General features: G+C 45.3%; 1 protein-coding gene across 6 annotated transcripts in view; it reads right to left on the bottom strand.

The window, feature by feature from the left end:
* Positions 1 to 2,922: 2,922 nt before the first annotated feature.
* The window catches only part of atp11a (ATPase phospholipid transporting 11A), a 68,693-nt gene continuing 50,720 nt past the window's right edge, over positions 2,923 to 20,895 (bottom strand). The window contains exons 22-32 of one of the 6 annotated variants that reach the window (XM_031558972.2): positions 18,800 to 18,945; positions 18,217 to 18,276; positions 17,428 to 17,555; positions 15,604 to 15,739; positions 14,661 to 14,684; positions 13,150 to 13,215; positions 12,705 to 12,808; positions 12,076 to 12,241; positions 7,886 to 7,998; positions 6,628 to 6,706; positions 2,923 to 5,219 (exon numbers count right to left, since the gene is read on the bottom strand). In XM_031558972.2, coding sequence (XP_031414832.1) covers positions 6,655 to 6,706; positions 7,886 to 7,998; positions 12,076 to 12,241; positions 12,705 to 12,808; positions 13,150 to 13,215; positions 14,661 to 14,684; positions 15,604 to 15,739; positions 17,428 to 17,555; positions 18,217 to 18,276; positions 18,800 to 18,945 — 995 coding nt within the window. In that variant the 3' untranslated portion in view covers positions 2,923 to 5,219; positions 6,628 to 6,654. Of the gene's footprint in view, positions 5,220 to 6,627; positions 7,999 to 9,941; positions 10,043 to 10,826; positions 10,917 to 12,075; positions 12,242 to 12,704; positions 12,809 to 13,149; positions 13,216 to 14,660; positions 14,685 to 15,603; positions 15,740 to 17,427; positions 17,556 to 18,216; positions 18,277 to 18,799; positions 18,946 to 20,895 lie in introns of those variants that run through there. The other 5 variants (XM_012819732.3, XM_012819733.3, XM_012819730.3 and 2 more) reach the window with 5 other exon arrangements.

The following is a 20,895-nucleotide window of genomic DNA, read 5'->3' as shown; positions in this document are numbered from 1 at the left end:
TGTGAGATTGAATTTCTGCACAATTGACTCGATTAAAATGGAGGATTGCGAGGGGAGCCGATCTCTGTGCGTTTGTCCATTCACACAGGTGGCAGGGGCCACACGCAGGAGCACTGCATCAACACCCCTCTCTTACTCACTCAAAATCTAGAAAGTCCCCTGTCAGAAACACGCATGAAACTGACTTCAGTGATCACAAAGAATGCTCTGAAAATTAATGTGATCATATTAATTACGCTGAGTCTTAGAAAAGGGAAAATACCAAACTGGCCTTAAGAGTGAGACCTGATGTACCGGTAGACATGTTCTGGTTTCAAATGACAAGATCTCACACCAGCAGCAACACTCCGGCAGTTCAGGGACAATTTTGAATGCCTAAGTTTCGTCTCCATAAACTACTCAGTACTGCAATCAAAACATTTCTCAAAATTGCCTTCATTGGCAGTTACACCGTGCTACAGTGCTTGCATCAAAAATAAATGTAGACCTGAAGTCAGGGTTTCAAGTAAAAAAAAAATGAAAACCCTTCTTGTGTTTACTGATCCATTCAAATTCATCTACAGCAATAATACATGGGCACAGCAGCAGACAAAGGAATAAAAAGTGTAATGATTCATAAACAATCTTAGCAAATAACAGCAATTTCTGAACTAATGGGGAGATTTCACAGCTGAATGCCTCTGCACACCGTCCATTAAACATGTTCAAAGGCAGCGTGGCTTCACCATTACAACTTCAAGAGAACCCCTCTAAATTCCACCACCCAACAGACAGGGACCACATGCTTATTATGATTAATTACTTTAATTCACCCAAATGGTAAATCATAACTCTGTACTGGCGTCTGACCCGGAGAGCATGTTTACAACGAGGGTTCAAGAGAGGATGTTATTCAAGGCGTGATATCAGCAGAGGGCTGCTTGAACTGCCCAGAACAGGGCATGCACAGTAACTGAACTCTCTGCCATCAGCTTGAGGGTAAACGTTTTAGCCTTTGGCAAAGTTGAGCTGGGATACTTCTAACTTCCATGTCTAGAAATGTTTGTTTTTTTTTGAAGATGGTACTGTGTGAGTGGGAGATAGCTGGTGAAAATGTAGGCAACTCTTCAAGTCTAGGCAACTGAATTGAAATAAAACTGCACAAGGACAGTGTTATGGTGACTAAGGTCCATGCCATTCTGTTTGTGAGCAGCTCTTTAAAAGGTTCTTTTCAATGGAAGGACTCTCACCTTCACCTGAGATGTGCACCAGAGCCAGGTTGGATTGTCTGATCTGTAATCAGTTTCAAATCCAAAAATGTCTACATGAAACTGCGATGACCAATGCCAAGTATACAATACTGCAGTGGTTTCATCAGATACAAAGGCGACCCAAAGCATCTTTATTCCCATTGAAATGGTAAGGGAAGCAATGGCTGTAGTCAGATGTACATCAGGAGAGCATGCAGCCTCTGTGCCGCAGCCTTCTGCAAAACGTCAGCCTAAATTTCATGCATGCATCCATGCATATATGTGTGTGTTCATTACGCCCACCTGTGGATTTCCATTTCAAGCTGTGCCCCCCCCCCTCCCCTCTCTTCTGTCATCTCCTCCTTATAATCAGTATCCTGCCTGCAGTAGTGGCTCTCCAGCGGAGCTTTGATCAACTGCTACAAAGTGTGATTCAGCCCAGAGATAAAATCAAAAGTAGTTGTCCTTTTCATTCACGACGGCTGAGAGACACTCTGATTAGCTTCTCTCTTTCTCTCTGGCGCCCCACAGAACAGAGGATAAAAATGACACTGGACAGAAGGGAGTTCGCTTCTGTTTAGAGGAGGCATTTGTAGTAGACTACATTATTAGTATAGTCAAACGTATACGGTGAGGCATGGATACCACTACACGTAGACTTACCCACCCTGTCACATACACTCACACACATAGATTCTGTGGTGAGGTGAAGGTTTTGTTTTGTTGTGAAGCAAGGCTGTTTGTGGGTTTGAAGAGAAGTGTTGAGGTCAGGGCCACTCATGTTGGCACCTCTCTCCCCTGCCCCGTCTCTCTCTCCCCTGCCCTGTCTCTCTCTCCCCTGCCCTGTCTCTCTCTCTCTCCCCTGCCCTGTCTCTCTCTCCCCTGCCCTGTCTCTCTCTCTCTCTCTCCCCTGCCCTGTCTCTCTCTCCCCTGCCCTGTCTCTCTCTCCCCTGCCCTGTCTCTCTCTCTCTCCCCTGCCCTGTCTCTCTCTCCTCTGCCCTGTCTCTCTCTCTCTCCCCTGCCCTGTCTCTCACTCTCTCCCCTGCCCTGCTCCTCTGCTTTGTGCTCAGGGTTGTCAGCAGAGCAGGAGGAAGGAAAACACAAATATGGAAGTTGGCAGCCACCATCCTCAGTCTCTTTCTTTCACACACACACACACACACACACACACACACACACACACATATTCTTAGCCTCCAGCAGAAGCCAAATCCCATCCTCTGTTGCCAGATTTCCATTTTCTAGAATCTTGGCAGAGATACTCTGACAGTGAAACTAAATTCCTGCCTTGGCTTGCTTATTGAACTACTTTAAGGTGGCCACTATTTTTGGCCAAGATGTGTTGGAGATGCATTTTCTAAAACTGTTAGACATAACCCAATTATATAACAATTTACACATGGCAGTATTTATATAATGACAAGTTTGTTTGTGATATACAGAACAAAAAGAGCAAATTGTAAATATATATCAGAGTATACCATGAATATATTAGAATTAGCCATGTACTGTATCCCTTATAAAGAGGAATACATCGTCATCTTCTGGCCTTAAGGGGTATTGACAGTGTGAAGCAAATCACCTCATCTTGGAATATCTTTGTTATTCCCAATGTTTGTACAAATTCTACCAATGCGAAAAGCATGCAACAACAGCATGTACCAGTAATATAAAAATAACACATTTACTCCCATTATTTTAACTTTGTTTATTACAAGCAAATATACAGTCCTTTGCCATTAATAGCTACACAAAAGCTGGCAAAAATCCACATATATCTACAGATAACGATCTGTTAAAAACTGTTTACAAAAGACCCCAAACTGTACATTAATATATATATATATATATTTATAACTACATATGCGATGCAGAGTGTACAGTAGTATACATACATTTAAACAGATTTAAGTTAAGAGCAATATGACGTTGCGTTGTGCCGATGTATAGGAGAGTGAGATACACATTCTGATCAAATGTCAAGGCTGGCATAGATGGAGCTCCTCTACAAGTCCAGGAAGCTGTACAGACAACAGACATTTATAGTAGTCCAATATTTGGTCACACTTTTCAGGAGTCTTCCAACGTGTTCTGTTTCCAGATCGAATAGCCTATGAGTTTATCCCCTTTTACAAACAGTGCATGTCAACATGACTTAAAATAGAACTGAAAAACAAACAAACAAACAAACAACCCAGAGACAGCAGAACGTTAAAGCTATCATTTATCAATTTATGCTCTGCCAAAGTTACAGATACACATATATAGATTTTGTCCCCCATATAACTAATTTTGGTTACAAAACTGAAAATGAATACCCTAAAATAAATAAAGTAAGTAATGTTCTCTTTTTTTATTTTTATCTGAATACAAAAGTAGCAAAAGTTTATTCTCTGAAGTTATAGAAAATATCGCATTCCAGGTAATTCTGTTGCGCAGAACGGATTCGTCAGTAGAAGTCAGGGGAAGTCCCGAGCTCTGCATGAGCCTCAGTAGCAACACTCACGATCAGTAGACCTGTGAGGAAAAGGTTGGTTCCAAACCCCTCCAATGTTGCACAGTTTGTCAAAGTCATTTCCACTGTCAGGAGCTATTAAACCATCCTGTTTTACTGTGTACAAGAGAGTAGGGCTTGTGTTTTTTGATACATTCAAAATCCTGATAGACATTCTCAGTAACACCACAGAGTAAATCATTTCAAATTTGCTAAGGACAATCTCAAAATGGCCCTCATGCCAAGGAGCCATTAGCTGTTTTTCATAGACACATTTCATAATAACCCAAACAGAATAAAATAATAATAATGATTTAAAAAAAAAAACTTCCCACATGCTCTAGATCAAGAAAACAATGACAGTAGTAGCAAGAAATCTATGTGGCAAAACAAAGAAATGTAACCTCTGAGTTGTGATAGGGCTCTGATTACATCTCAAACAAATGCCTTTACTCTTATCTTACAGTAAAATAATATATATATATATAAGAATGTTCTTGTTTTGTTTCAAGTTTTGGAGCTGTGGCCATTACATGGGACTTCCTGTGACATATCAGATGGGGCTATATGTTCTGTTTCCATTTGGGAGGCATGCCACATCCTGAAGTCAAAACTATTTTACAATTTTACACATCATTGTGTACCTCGAGCGGCAAAAGTCATGATAAAGCTGGATGACCACAGTGTTAAATACCACAGAGTTGAAGAGCATTCTCACAGTAAACATTAAATGAACTTTAAAAATTCCATTTTTTTTTTTTAGAGATGACCCCCAAAGAGACTAACGATGTCCACATTCACTCGAGAACAGTTCAACAGCTTTGGACTGTAGAGTTTTCCTCCTGGTAAGATTTCATTCATTCGTTTGTTCGATATTTGTAAACCTCATCACGGCGATATATTCCAAAATAATAAATAAAAAAAATAAAAAATAAAAACATTCCAGAGTAATGACTTTGATTGTAGTTCTCTTACAATTCATTTCCCCTGCAACTAAGCAAACGTGTACAGTCTCATGTGACCCACATTAAGTTACAAGCAAAAGCTAATCTTAAAGACTACAGTTGATACATTTCATGCCATCGCCACACCATATCAGACATTCCTTATAAAACACAGGATGCTGTTGTGGCTGGGTGTCTCTACTGTGGGAGTGTAATGAATACGTAAGAGTGTGTGTGTGTGTGTGTGTGTGTATGTGCTGAGAAACAGCTCAAAGAGGACCTCAAGGCACCTACTGTCAATCAGCTAAGAATCTTTAAAAAGCATAGCAATTATATAATAATAATAATAATAATGCATTGCCACCTATGTGTGTCTCCATCTCTTTCTCTCTTACCCTGCCATAATTAGTCATGGATACAATGAGTGGCCACAGGGGGGTGTGAGTGAGTAAGCGAGTGAGTGAGTGAGCAAGTGAGTGAGTGAATGAATGAAGAACAAATAGTGGTAAGGAGGTAGAAAAACAGAACGGGAGCATCCAAGAAGAAGCACGGCTGCGGAAAGCAAGGGCAAGTGGAGAGGAGACAGAAAACAGAAACAAATAATGATGGATGCGTATGGGAGAGAACATACAAACATGTCAATGAGCTGAAACAAATCTTCAACAGGGCGTGAGGGTGTTCACACAAATGTGAAAAACACTCTCAGCATTCAGAGTTACTACTGCTAGACGCTGGCTACTGAATACAGCTACTGAATGCAGCTACTGAATGCACTGCAGGTTATGGTTGAGGGGGAGAGGAAGCTCACACTAGAGGCTGAACTCTACGCATGAGGACTGGTTAGATGACTAAGGGCTGATGGACACCATGTCCCAGTGTGCTGTCTGTCACCCAGTGCCAGCAGCCTCCCTCAGAGATCAATGGAGTCCGTTAGAAATCTCTAGAGCTATTGCTCCGCTTGTGATAATAAGCAGAGAACAGAAAACCTGTAGAAAAGGCAGGTTGATTCTCTCAGCTTGTCATGGACAGCACACGCTGAAAGATGGATAAACACATCGATCGAAAATGTGATATTTACATCCGCATTGACATCCAATCAGCCTACAGTGATTCTTCAAACAACTCTTTTGGACGTGGAGCCCTTCTGGATGTGGCGACAGCCATGGATCATGTGATCATGTGACCTAGTCAGGTGACCACACAGGTGTCCCTTAAGGCAGGATGGCTTGAGTCTAATTGTGCCAACAAAGAGCTGATCCCTTCCTGTTCCATTCATAATGTCTATATGTAAGGCAAAGAAACATGGAAGAGTAGGTCTTTTCTTTCTCCATTTTTAAACCTTTGGTTTTGTTGTGTGAGATAAAGGGGAACGTTATTGTTACATTAAGGCATAACAAGAGCTCTCATCTGGACAGCCAAGGGCTGGTGGGATGGAGCTGGTCTGTTGGGGACTGCACATAGCAAGGACGCACAGAGTACACACACGTGTCTATGTACACACAGATACTGCTGTTAGAACATTAGAGTGCACAAGAGGGTGCTGGAAGGACACATATTAACTTTCACTGTTCCTGCTGTAGTTCAGCAACACAGTTGTAACTGATGTAAGGGCGCCCTCTGGTGCAGCCAAAGGGTGTTGCATTGCAGGAATTTGGCCCTTTGTAGCGGAGAGACTACAGACTAGCTTGAATACTTCCCAGAGATACTGTAAGGCTTCAAGGGCAACAGACACCATTGGTTCCAGGAACAGAAGCTAGTGTGTTGCATCACTAAATAAATATCAGCCATATTTGGAAACAAGTTCTAAGTGTGCAGTCAGTGTTGCCTTGACAACATTATTACAGCATTTACCAAGGGAAGTATGCCTGATACGCTCTCACACAAATACAAGCTACTAGTTCCAATGCTCAACTACTAGTCTACAGACGAGCACTAGCACTGGCTAGGCCTAGCAACTTACAATGAAAATGCATAAGACATTGTAGCCTTATGGCGTGTTCCTCGACAAAAGGTTTGCACAAAGGCAACACCAGTTTGTCCTATAAAGGGCAGGAGAGAAAAAGAAAGGAGAGTAGAGGGCGAGGAGGTGAGGGGGTGAGGGGTAGGAAAAAAAGAAGACAAGAAGAAAAAGGAAAGCTCAGTCAGTTCAGGCACATGCAATAAAATGGAACTGTTTTCATCTCACATGATAGTCACATCACTTTCATATCAAATCAAAAAAAAAAGCTTCTCTTTGAGGCAGGCAGCCAATGACGACAGATTACATGATAGTGCCAATGTTTGCTTCAAGTAATGTCACACAAACACACAAAGGGAAGAACAAGACAGACAAGGGAATGGGTGGCACAGACTCTCTCACACACACATACACACAGACACACACCCAGACACACACCCACAGACACACACACACAGACACACACACACAGACACACACATAGCCTGGGAAGAGTCACTAGTCACAAAGGCTTGTAGTATGTACACATGCTGACTTTCCCAGCTTTCAGACAGTAAGGGCAGATGAGTGTGTGTGTGGAAAGGGGTGCTGTGCATGCCTGATACACTGAGTGTGTGTGTGTGTGTGTGTGTGTGTGTGTGCATGTGTGTGTGTGTGTGTGTGTGTGTGTGCGTGTGTGTGTGTGTATGTGTGTGAGTGTAAGGAGGAGGTGGTCTCTGGTCACTTTCTCTGTTCCTTCACTCCAACTAAGGCCTCGAAGAGGAAGTCCTGACTTGCTCCCTGACTGGCTACTCAGCAGGAGAACACCAGTACTGAGTAGCCTCACTTTCTGATACTGATACTGATACTGTGTGTGTGTGTGTGTGTGTGTGTGTGTGTGTGTGTGTGTGTGCGCGTGCGTGTGTGTGTGTTCTCTCAGATAAAGGCATAGATGTGCTGCGGTTGGTGGATCTGTGTGGTGTGTGGTGCTTAAGGTTGAGGGTGGGTTGATTATGGCGACTGGATCAGTGGTTGGGGAGGACAAGGGTGTGTGTGTGTGGGGGGGTCAAACTGAGGTTCAGAGGTTGGGGTGGACAAGGGTGTGTGTGTGTGGGGGGGTCAAACTGAGGTCTCGGGGCCAGGGGCACTGTAGGCGTACGGCGCCCCCGAGAGGCGGGGGTTGTCCCCCAAGCCCAGGAAGGAGCTGAAGGTGCAGTAGTCGGGGCCCCCGCCCGCCCAGTGCGTGCACAGCAGTTTCTGTTTGGGAGGGGGGGAGTCAGACCTGCGAGGGAGGGGGTTCTGTCCGTCCGAGCGCTTCTGGCCTCGGGGCGGCGCGTGCAGCGAGGACATGGGGGTGAACTCCGACAGGTGGCCGTGGTACAACTTATCAGCGTTCTGCAAAGAAGAGAAAGCTGTGTGTGAGACACAACACACAAACACACACACACAAACACAGAGAGAGGCACGTCCTCCACATAGGCACATAAGCAGCAAATGCGCATCATACCAACCAGACTGGGCATCAAATGGTGTTTCTACTTTCAGTATCTCTGGATCTAAGCCTGGTCAGGCAAAAGGGAGAGACTTCCTTTAAGTACAAGGGGGCCAAATCAAGTCTTGGGTGCATGCTGAAGAAGTACTGAAAGTTTTTAAACACTATTTGGTACCCATGTCTGATGCCCATGTTATATAGCAAGCACAGTGCAGTTATTAGACAGGCATCTTCCGCATGCTCAGCACGCACACACACACACACACACACACACACACACACACACACACACACACATAATTAACACTCCCTGAAAACTAGTCCCACATATAGAAAAGTACGAACGATAAAATATGAATCGCTATACTCAATTCAGACCCTTGCCATAGGCGGTTCTTTACAATGGGGGCTCACAGTCCCCTTCACCATTACCACGACACCCCTGGTGAAGATGAGTAAACAGGGTTTTAAGAAATTCACCTCTTGGTCAATCAGCTCAGTCTCACACTGAAAAGTATTTGAAGTAGGTGAAGTCAATTTATTGTGAGGGAAAAAAAACTAATTAAGAAATATTTTTTTATTTAACTCTATTTTTAGAGTTTGCTAAATGCCACTGGGACTTTGACGGCAACCGTATAATAGAATGCGGTTGCCGTCGTTAGATGAAAAGAAAATTGAGCATTTTGGCAACATACTTAAGATGGGTTTGGTGTAAAAAAGAAGGATGACCTAGGTCGCTGGACGATCTGAAAAGAACCTGCAAAAAGGTTTTAAATTCCCTGATCTGTATTCTACAACCTTGTAAGATGTTAGGAACAGGCTCGGTTTTGTTTGGCTGGCAAAGACAAGTTCTCAGTAGAAATCTACTTCAAATTAAAAGTTGGATTTTTTTGTTATTTTATTGGTGTGAGACTAACAAGATAGATAAGCTAATTCACCAAAAGGTGACTCTTTTTACTCTATCTTTACCAGGGGTGCTAATCATTCTGGAGGGGATTCTATGTACTTTGACAACTGTTACTTTATTTTTACTTTGACCTAATTTTTTTTTTTTTTTAGTACTGTCAGCGTATTTTTTTAATGAGTTTCAGTCTCCTCACTGCTACCTGACTAAATATAATTTTGTAACACAGAGAGAATGCATCAGCTGACTGAGGGAAGGTCACCAGAGACAGGTGAATGGGCTCTTTGTCTCTGTGGCACACACTGGTAAGGGATACCAGCTCAGATCCATGTTGACTGACACACACACACACACACACACACACACACACACACACACACACACACACACACACACAGGTATGGGGGAAAAAATCCCTTGGAGGTGGGTTGATGGCTCTAGCAATCTTGGCTCGCAGTACCCCTTTCAAACACTGGATGGCAGTATTTGTTCTTGCTAAGTCCTCCAACACTAAATAAATATGGTAATTCTCTATGTAAACTATAATAGGGTAAGGATGTAAATGCATTCAACCACTTACTGACTTCAGTTGGAATAGCATGATCATAGTCTGAAGATTAACTGTATCTGGTTAAACCTAATCTCTGTGGCGTTCAGTTACATTAGTAAACACAGATGCACACATTCTCACACACACACACACACACACACACACACACACAGAACACATAATATCAAAGTGGAGAGTAAATCGATTGAACAGCACCCCTCACCTGTTTGACAAAAAGAAAATAAGGTTTGTGTCAAGCACAGCAATCCCATCACACACATGTGTTCTGATACCCACTGCACACCAAGAACACCCTCACCAGAGCCCCTTCACGGCATACCCCACACACCACACCACGCCACATCATGCCAGTGCCCCGGCAGCAACATTACCGTGCCAACGGCTAGGCCTCAGAAGAACACTGTGCTCCCTCTAGCAGAGAGTCCTGGCTGAACGTCAGAACTCTTTCAAAGTGCCTATCAGCCTTCATCCTCTGTGGGTGAACACATAAAAACACACACACACACACACACACACACACACACACACACACACACACACACACACACACACACACACGCATACACACACACACACACACACACGCATACACACACACACACATACACACACACACACACACACACACTAATTCATCACACAGTTGTCTGGAGAAGTCTAGGGATGTGGTCAGAGCTTGGCAGCCTCGGACCACACCCATATCAGCTAAGATCACTGCGAACCGAACCAGAGGCTTCTGCGTCCCTGAAGACACAGTGGGGTTGGAACCGATAACGGAGCACATGCTGTTTGCATCCAGCCTCACCTCAGCCACACTGACCTCCACAATCATGCCATAATACACAAACACGTACATGCCACAGCTCCTGAAACACATGGCGTACAGTTAGAGGACCAGGAACAAATATGAGAGTCAACCAAGGGTACAGGGAAATGAGCTGTCAAGACATACTGATGACTTAATGGTTTCGAAACATTAAACTCTAAGCTAGTTAAAAAGAACGTACACTCTGCTTTCTGCTTTTACAGCACATGGCATTATGCAGAGATATTGATAATCATATATGCCCATGAAGGCTGGTGTTTGATTTCTCATTCAGCTTTTCAATAAATGTTTAAAATGGAGAATCCTAAATGTGATATCTTGACGCGCGTTCCCATGGACCCACGTGGAGACATCCACACAGGGAGAGGAGCATGCAGAGAGAGGGCGGGGGGGGCAGGGCGGGGTGGAGCGGGGGGTTTTTGGGAGTCACCTCCTCTCCAGATCAGAAACTGATGCTGCTGGAGGTCTGAGAGAGCATAAAGATGGTGGACTGCTCCGCGGTAAGGCACGCGCGCTTGGTCTGCCAGAGGCACACACGGCAGAACCAGGCGCCACGCAGACAGGTCACAGGTCAAAGATCACACACGGGGAGAGGTGAGGGAAGTTATCAGGCATCGGAAGCACAGATGGGGGAAGAGGAGAGAAGAGGAGAAGAGGAGAGAAGAGGAGAGAGGAGAGGAGAGGAGAGGAGAAAGAGGAGAGGACAGAAGAAGGGAACACTAGAGTGGTTAAAATGGTTAACTGTTAGTTATCTCAAAAGCACTGTTAGCCTAGTGGAATACAATAACATACTGACATCATTTACATTTGAATTTCCAACTAGTTTATATCAAACTAATGCAAGGATATGCAAAATATAGGCTTATCAGTATGATATGTAAAAGGTTTCCTATCGACAGGGCCATATTTCTAACTGTCGTCTATGTAACTGGGGAAAGAGAACTGTAAATCAATCAAGGAGAAATGGGTGAAGCAAGTCTAAAGGAGAAGAGGAGAGGAAAAAACAGGTATTCATTTGTCAGGAAGGATAAACAAATACAAGCTTCTCCTCAGGGGCATATTTCATCCGAAAACAAACAACTGTGAAAGCCGTTTTCCTTTCACTGGCTCCAGCTCACAAACAACCTGAAGGAGCGGCATATGTGTCTAATGAGAGAGCAGGAGAGGCTCACAACAACAACAGGCAGAACTCAGAACAGAAGAGCAGAGTCATCGTCACACAGGCGCCACTCACGTCCAGGACACTGGGGACGTATCCATGACCAACGGAAAGCTGAGTGCACATGCCAAATTAACCATGGTAAGTAACGGTTTTATTCAAATAAGATGCTATCGTTCTGAGTGTTACAGCTAAACATGTATAGTCTATCTAAACACTGGCATCCAGATCCTCCCTTCAGTGACAAAGACTTAGTTAATTCCCCATACCACCCACTCCACCCTGTTCTTCAAGGCCCTGAACACTTTCTCCTACTGCGGTTCACTCCAGCCCCACAGTCAGCAGCTCATCTTTGGCAGCCTGGCAAATCCATGGCACACCAGAACAGGCTGGAATGAAACCTGTTTGGGCTGGGTGTTCCTGTAAGAGGCCACAGTCATATGGCCCTGGTGGCACCAGAGGGGTGGGGCCCCAGGATATGGCCCTGGTGGCACCAGAGGGGTGGGGCCACGGCTCTCACCTGAATGCGCTCGGTGGTGGTGGGCCAGAGGGCGCGGCAGAGGACCTTCTTCACCACGTCCGGCAGCAGGCTGACCATGATGAGCATGATGATGCTGAGCCACGCAGGCCCACTGGACAGCATCTGCATGAACACGTAGTACATCCTCTGGTAGTTCAGGAAGGGCCTACACACACACACACACACACACACACACACACACACACACACACACAATATATGGTTATCAATGATAGTGATGTGCACATTTATTTGCAATGGGTTAAAAGAATTGTTGACACTTCTGCCACATTCTGAATGAAATATTAACTGTTCGACTTGGTTTGGCAGTGACACTGAACTGGAGGTGGTGTTGTAGAGACTGAACTGGAGGTGGTGTTATAGAGACTGAACTGGAGGTGGTGTTGTACAGACTGAACTGGAGGTGGTGTTATAGAGACTGAACTGGAGGTGGTCTTATAGAGACTGAACTGGAGGTGGTGTTATAGAGAGTGAGGTGGTGTTATAGAGAGTGAGGTGGTGTTATAGGGACTAGAGGTGGTGTTATAGAGAGTGAGGTGGTGTTATAGAGAGTGAACGGCAGATGAGTGTCCCTGCATGAAATGAATCAGTAGGGCAGTCAGACTCACCAGATGATTCCTCCCCACAGCAAGGAGAAGATCACATAGAAGAGCAGCGATCCCCAGATGACAAAGTGGTTTATCCACGTCCAGTAGTGCGTGTCAAGAGCCAGCTGTAGGGAAGAAGAGGAGGGAGAGACAGAGAAAGACCCACATGGAGAGAGGGACGAAGAGTAAGATCATATGGTGATGTTATTTTGACCTATTATACACTATGTTTAACACTATGTTTAACACTGGCAATGCCAGTAATCCTCAATGAATGGAACTGATAGAGATATAAAGGTGGGGAGACAGAGAGACCAGGAATACAGGAAACAGGAGGATAGTGCAGAAAACAGAGTCATTACATGACATTAAATCACGAACGCGAGCCATCCCTGATGCTGAAATGAAAGTGCCCACCCAAGGGCTGAGGACCCAGAGGCGTGTCTCGCCAACACGGAGCAGTTACCTTGAGCGTGACGGTAAATACCAGCACACTGAAGACCAGCGTCCCAAACGTCCAGTTGCCAAACATCTGTGGACAGAAGCGGGACATCAGCAGTCATCAGACAGGACACACCGGCTCATCGCACCTCACAGCTGTGTTAGCAGTGCTACGGATCAGTGCTAACTCAGTGAAGGTCCTAAAACACAGCCATAGTTTGTGTGGGCCTCATTGACCTACTTCTTGGTAAGACATTTCAAGATGTGAGGGGTCCATAAACTAAGGGGCAACAGGACTGTGGATTGGCATTGTGTCAGTTTATCGGCACCTCTTAAATTAAAGTTCTGTTTAAAACCACATTTTTAAGGATTTGAGGATATGTGCGTTGGCCACATCAGAGGGATTTATCGCTAATACTAGGCTGCTGCTCTGTTTATAAAATGAGATAATGGATAGGCCATGACCCTGACCCTGACCCTGACCCTGCCTCAATGTCAGGGTTGTTTTGAGCCGTGTCCCTTGAAGAATTGTGGCTCCATTGTGTGGCCGTGCCTGCCTGAATCGGACTAGCCTGTGTTCCAGAAGCTTCCTTTGTGCCCAATGCTAACACCGTTTCACAATGACCGTGCTGAACAATGACTGCAAAACAGTGTGTTTCATTTGGAGCATGTGATCGCCCTCCAAACATCATGTATTCAGTGGTGGAAAGTGTACAGGGCCCAAACAGGCCATACTGTACCTTCAAGATAAATACATGAACAACACGGGGCCACGAGAAAAACATGGGAATGAACTGTGTCTGCTGAGTGACTCATACACGTTATGGCGTTGGTATGAGAGTGACCATGGTGGAGAGAATGGACAAAACATACAGCATACTTACCTAGTGTTCTGTAAGTATTTTTAAAACGTATGCGAGGGCAGATGATATTTGATAGCACGTACTGGCTAGTCCATCAAATATTCTTCCTTAATGTCATATTAATACCACAACTTGAGTCTTTGTTTAGCCAATTAGAGTAAATGCATGTATTCTAATTGGCACAGGTATTAATTGAGTTATGTTATCATCTGCCCTTGCAGTTGGACAGGAGGTGATGTCCTGTGGCTGACATGAGACCTAAAGATGACTGACTACGGGTCATGGGACCGAGCCTCCAGGTGAGGGGTTGAGCAACAACCGCCGTACGAGAAACACACACACTCACAAACAACATGGAGTCCTAGATTAGGTGTGCTACACGGTGAAACAGTGGGGAGTGGGGGAGACATGGAGGCGTAGGTTCTACCTAAGGAACCGCACTGTTCTTTAGCCTCAAGAACAGACGGTAGAGGTAGTAGAAGTGGTGGTAGTGTGTGTGTGTGTGTGTGTGTGTGTGTGTGTGTGTGTTTTGGCGAGGAGAGGTGTTACTGTTGGATACCTACATGGAATGACAGGTGGTTACGCAATGAGAAGATGGACGGGTAGGGGGAGGGCGGGACGGTAAAAAACTAAAAGCTGAAAACAGGAGACAGACAGATAGGGACAGGCTTACCATCTGTGTGTTGGTGGTCATTAGCTGAGGAAAGGAAGAGAAGCAAAAAAGAAAAGCAAAACAAAGGTAAGAGGAGAGGAAGAAGTAAAGGAGGAAGAAGAAGAAGAGAGAAAATTCAAAATTAAAATAAAATGAAGGGGGCAAAAGTATAAGAAAGTAAATAAATCTTACAGAGAACTCAAAACCAAACCAGGCACAAGAGCCAATCAAAAAGGTTAATATGATGTAAATAAAGACCAGGGCACAGAAAAAGGTGTCAGCAACCCAAACATGCTGTTGTGTTCCACGATATGGATGGAGAACTCCCTGCTCATGGAAAGATGTGTCAGCCTGAATTAGCCACATATACACACACACACGCACGTACACACACACACACACACACACAGACACACACACACACACACACACACACACACACACACATAGTATACGCACGCACATAGACACACACGCACGCACACACATGCACACACATGCACACACGCGCGCGCACACACACACACACACACACACACACACACACACGCACATATACCCACACGCACGCACACACACGCACACACACACACACACAAACACACTGTTTGCCAGTATCTCTTTCCCATCACTCCCATTCCAAAACAAACACATCATTAATAAACTTGGGTTAATCTCACATTCTCACGCATGCATGTATACCATTAACAGGCATCCCTCTCACACACACACACACCTTACAGGGATACCATTTAACAAAGTTGTAACAATACATTCTCAAACCACCAATTAGTAGGTACTGCAAGCAAGCACATCCCCACTTAATGCTGTCTTTCTGATGAGGAAATGATGGGCTGATCATAGTAGCGCATGGATTGTTCAAAAAAGGAACAACGGAAACACATTGCCAAAGATCATCATCTGTGCCGATCGGTGACTATGCTAAGACACGCAGGTATGCTACCTGTCCATTGCTGGTGAAGGTGGTGTTGTCGAAGAGGAAGTAAGCACCAAAGAAGAAGACAACGGCGTCAAAGACTCCCAGACACGTCCAGTAGATGAAGATGGGCCAGCGCAGGAGGGAGTTCTTGGCAATGTCTCTGTGAGGAGAGAGAGAAGAGATAGTGGTTTCAAGAGCAATGTCTGTGAGGAGAGAGAGAAGAGAGAGAGTGGTTTCATGAGCAATGTCTTTGTGAGGAGAGAGAGAAGAGAGAGTGGTTTCATGAGCAATGTCTTTGTGAGGAGAGAGAGAAGAGAGAGAGAGGTTTCATGAGCAATGTCTCTGTGAGGAGAGAAAGAAGAGAGAGAGAGAGAGGTTTCATGAGCAATGTCTCTGTGAGGAGAGAGAGAAGAGAGAGATAGAAGAGAGGTTTCATGAGCAATGTCTCTGTGAGGAGAGAGAGAGAGAGGTTTCATGAACAATGTCTCTGTGAGGAGAAAGAGAGAGAGAGAGAGAGAGAGAGAGAGGTTTCATGAGCAATGTCTCTGTGAGAAGAGAGAGAAGAAAGAGATAGGTTTCATGAGCAATGTCTCTGTGAGGAGAGAGAGAAGAGAGAGAAGAGAGAGAGAGAGAGAGAGAGAGAGAAGAGAGGTTTCATGAGCAATGTCTCTGTGAGGAGAGAGAGAAGAGTGGTTTCATGAGCTCTTCAAAATATATAAATAAATAACTCTCAACAAACTAAACAGTTCCATGTTGACCTAATGCAAGCTTCTACATAAATACATTTGGGTTGTTCTACAGAGACCGACGAGTGTGTCTTTAACTGAACTGTCTATCAGGTGTATTCTACTTTAAGAAATCAGGCGGGCTAAAAACCCAAACGAGGGGAAATTTGAGGAGCTGTACCCGCCAGTACATTACACACAGGCAATCCATTCAGTACACTACAACTGCTGGCACAGGGGAAGTGCAGACATAAGATATCCCCAACTCTCCCTCAGACGGCCTGATTCAGCGTCTAACCGGACATAAAGGCATCTTTTTGAGGAGTAAGGGGAGATGGCTACCGCATAACTACTGTACTATTGAATTAGCGATGACACTGCCATCACTCTCACTGTCCCGTCCAGAGAAACCCAACCAACGTCCACAGCCATGACGTTGAGCCTGGGCTAAACCAGCTTTGTTTTTCAAACAGACTCCAAATCGGCTAATCTGTCAGTATATGTCAATTTGCGATATCATGTCTTGCGACAGACTCGGCCTCGGGTTCGGCGCGCTGCCGCATCACTCTGCTTCTGTGTTTAATCTGACGTGAACCCAGCGTTATCTCCTGCAAAAAAGTAACAATATCATTTTCCAATTATGACTGGGCAATTTTGTGTTTATTGAACTAGTGTGCCTGGGAGATGAGAAGAGTAGAGAAGCAGTTGAAGAGTAAATGATGGGAGGATGATTTCCTCTGTCTCATCTGCTGCTGCCTGATTACAGACTGTGGGACTCAACGTTTACTGTCCAGGTGCAGGAGGTGCAAAATCAGTTCTTCCGAGAACAAAATAAAAGCATGCTCAGACATGCTAAAAAACACGCAACGGAAAAATGACTGGGACATTTGTATTGGTAACATATTCAATCCTTACTGGTCAGGAGAGGTTGAAAAAACAGAAAAGATGGACGTTTATTGTGATTTGTGTTGCTTTGTTCCATTTCACTCAGCATTCCTTAAAAGCGGAACTTAAGACACCAGTGGTAGTTTAAATTGGAGTCTGTTTGTGTGTGGAGGGGGAAGCATCTTTCTCTGCCAGGATGTGGGGAGAGTCTCCTGGGCTCTGTCTGCAGTGCTCTCACCTGTACAGGGATGGGTCTTTCTTCAGGATGTCCATGTTGATGTGCTGCTCGATCAGACTGTACAGCAGGATAGGCAGCGAGGTGAAGCTGATATTGTAGAGAGTCAGATATGCTGTATCGTAGAGAGGCTGAGAGAGACAGAGAGAGAGGGAGACAGCAAAACAGACAGAGAGACAGACAGAGAGACAGACAGAGAGACAGACAGAAACAGACATCAGCCTCAGGCAAAGCAAGAATGACACATTCAAATCAGCGTCAATTCAATTTGGCTGAAGCTCTGAGAGACATCCAAATTAGGGCTTAACCCAACTCAAATTCCAAGGCTGAATTTCAAGTAGTCAATAGAGTGGTTGGATGGGACAAGCCTTGCCTCTGCTGATAGTAATGCCTGACCCAAAACAACAACCAAACCCTGGCCCCCCTGCAGCTGGTGTGTGTGGCGTGCTGATATGTTGTCCTGCATGTTTGGAGTGGCTGAGAGCTTTCTCCTGATCTCTCCAAGAGGCCCGCTGACGTGCCTGGCCGCAGACGGAGCAGTTGTCAAGTGTCAGCTTTAATTAGAGTGTGGGCCAGGCTCCTGGACAGAACGACCTCCCTCACTGCTGATCTGTGACCAGTCCTCCCACACACACGCCTCACTCCTGACCATCACTAGAGGGAAACACTGAACTGATCCTGGCTCTGCAGCCGGAGGGGGCGGCTTTTGAGACTTACAGCTGGAGGCATCTCCGATCGATGGCGTGTGACTCTTCCAGCCACCTGACAGACTGACAACAAAGCGTCTATTACCTGCTGGGAGAAGCCACAGAAGAACTGGTACAGGAACTGAGGGAAGATGAAGCACACGTTCTGCAGGAAGGAGAGAGGAAAACACTGAATTAGTCATTTACGTACCAGCGGCCCACTCCAAAGAGGTTAGCATCCAGCCCTCGGGGAAATGCCCTAGAAATAGCAAGGTGTACAATGCTATCATCTCTCTCCCGCGCACAAGAGAGAGACAGAGAGAAGGAGAGGGAGAGGGGGGAAGAGAGGGAGATAGGGAAAGAGAGAGAGCTAGAGAGAGAAAGAGCACACTGACACAGTATTGTCAATGATGTATGATCTCAGAGTGGTCAGCTATCCTGGCTTTTCTCATTACAGTGAGCTGCTTATTTTCTTCTCGGAAAGACACACTATTTCCAGCTTAATGTGATACGTAGGGCCTTTTATTCATCTACACACAACCCACATTAGATTCCTAGAACTCCTCCTCATTTTGCCATAGGGTTGTTCACGTCACTACGGCTCCCCCAGAGACAAAATCAATGATCCCAGACGCTCACTGTCTGTGCTGTGCTGTGCTGTGCTGTGCTGTGCTGTGCTGTGCGTTCACCTTGTAGAAGAAGTACTGCACCAGCTCGGCGATTCTGATATAGTAATAGTGGCCGTGGACCAGCAGCATCTTCTTCAGGTGTTTGAACTTGGGGATTGCGTAATCGCTGTTCCGCGCCGCCTGACGTCCCTCTTTCCCCATGACGCCTAGGGGAACAGGAGAACAGATGAACAGGGGGAACAGGAGAACATATGAACAGTGGAACAGGAGAACAGGAGAACAGGAGAACAGATGAACAGGGGAACAGGAGAACAGGAGAACATATGAACAGGGGAACAGTGGAACAGGAGAACAGGGGAACAGTGGAACAGGGGAACATATGAACATATGAACAGGAGAACAGGAGAACATATGAACAGGGGAACAGGAGAACATATGAACATATGAACAGGGGAACATATGAACAGGGGAACAGTGGAACAGGAGAACAGGGGAACAGGAGAACATATGAACAGGAGAACAGGGGAACAGGGGAACATATGAACAGATGAACAGGGGAACAGGGGAACAGGAGAACAGGAGAACAGGAGAACATATGAACAGGGGAACAGGGGAACATATGAACAGGGGAACAGGGGAACAGGGAGAACAGGAGAACAGGAGAACATCTGAACAGGGGAACATATGAACAGGAGAACAGGGGAACAGTGGAACAGGGGAACAGGAGAACAGGAGAACATATGAACAGGAGAACAAGAGAACATATGAACAGGGGAGAAGGGGAGAAGGGTGCTATATCATATCTGCAGGTTTCTGGTGAGCTGTGGCAGAAACCCAGCTAGCTCTGACTCATCCTTCTACCCAGAGATCGGTACATTCTTAAGAGGCCAGTTGGCCCAGTTTAACACGGTTCCTTCTATTTGTGTATCAGTTCAACTAGTAGAAAATTCTGCTTTCACATTAGACATGAGATGGATGGATGGAGTCTCTGGGTGCCCTTTACAAGTGTATGTGTGCAGGGGGAGTGTGTACCCTTGGTGTCAGGGTGAGTGTGTACTCTTGGTGTCAGGGTGAGTGTGTACTCTTGGTGTCATGGGGAGTGTGTACTCTTGGTTAAGCATGGGGAGTGTGTACTCTTGGTGTCATGGGGAGTGTGTACTCTTGTTGTCATGGGGAGTGTGTACTCTCGGTTAAGCATGGGGAGTGTGTACTCTTGTTGTCATGGGGGAGTGTGTACTCTTGGTTAAGCATGGGGAGTGTGTACTCTTGGTGTCATGGGGAGTGTGTACTCTTGGTGTCATGGGGAGTGTGTACTCTTGTTGTCATGGGGGGAGTGTGTACTCTTGGTGTCATGGGGAGTGTGTACTCTTGGTGTCAGGGGGAGTGTGTACTCTTGGTGTCATGGGGAGTGTGTACTCTTGTTGTCATGGGGGAGTGTGTACTCTTGGTGTCATGGGGAGTGTGTACTCTTGGTGTCAGGGGGAGTGTGTACTCTTGGTGTCATGGGGAGTGTGTACTCTTGGTGTCATGGGGAGTGTGTACTCTTGGTGTCAGGGGGAGTGTGTACTCTTGGTGTCATGGGGAGTGTGTACTCTTGGTTAAGCATGGGGAGTGTGTACTCTTGGTTAAGCATGGGGAGTGTGTACTCTTGTTGTCATGGGGGAGTGTGTACTCTTGTTGTCATGGGTGAAGGGACCAGCATAGGTCATAAGAATATGCCATAGTCAATAAGTCAATGATATTATACCTAGTTCTAATTGTTACTTTTATTTGGACTTAACTAGCATGTAAACCGTTCCAGGGTGAATATACTTGATTTTGACCAGGGGAGTGAGGTGCGACATTGGTCTCACCTCCCCCCCAGGTCGAGACAAAGAACCCTGCATGCATGGCCCATTTGAATAGACGGTGACACCCCTTAATGTCAGTGTATTTAACAGACTGTTCCCCAAGGAACAAATCAGATATGCTTAGGTGAAGTCCTGTGAGGGAGGATGGATCTGAAAGTCTCTGTCTCATAAATGGTCGGCCGCCATTCTTCAAGAATAAACCTGAATCCTGACTGATCAAACCTAAGACTGAATCTTCAATATATGGTATAAAACTAATAACCATCATGGGGAGTGTGTACTCTTGGTGTCATGGGGAGTGTGTAC

Source organism: Clupea harengus, chromosome 21 (assembly GCF_900700415.2).
Source record: "Clupea harengus chromosome 21, Ch_v2.0.2, whole genome shotgun sequence".
Taxonomy (NCBI): domain Eukaryota; kingdom Metazoa; phylum Chordata; class Actinopteri; order Clupeiformes; family Clupeidae; genus Clupea; species Clupea harengus.
This window is presented reverse-complemented; position numbering and strand designations above follow the sequence as displayed.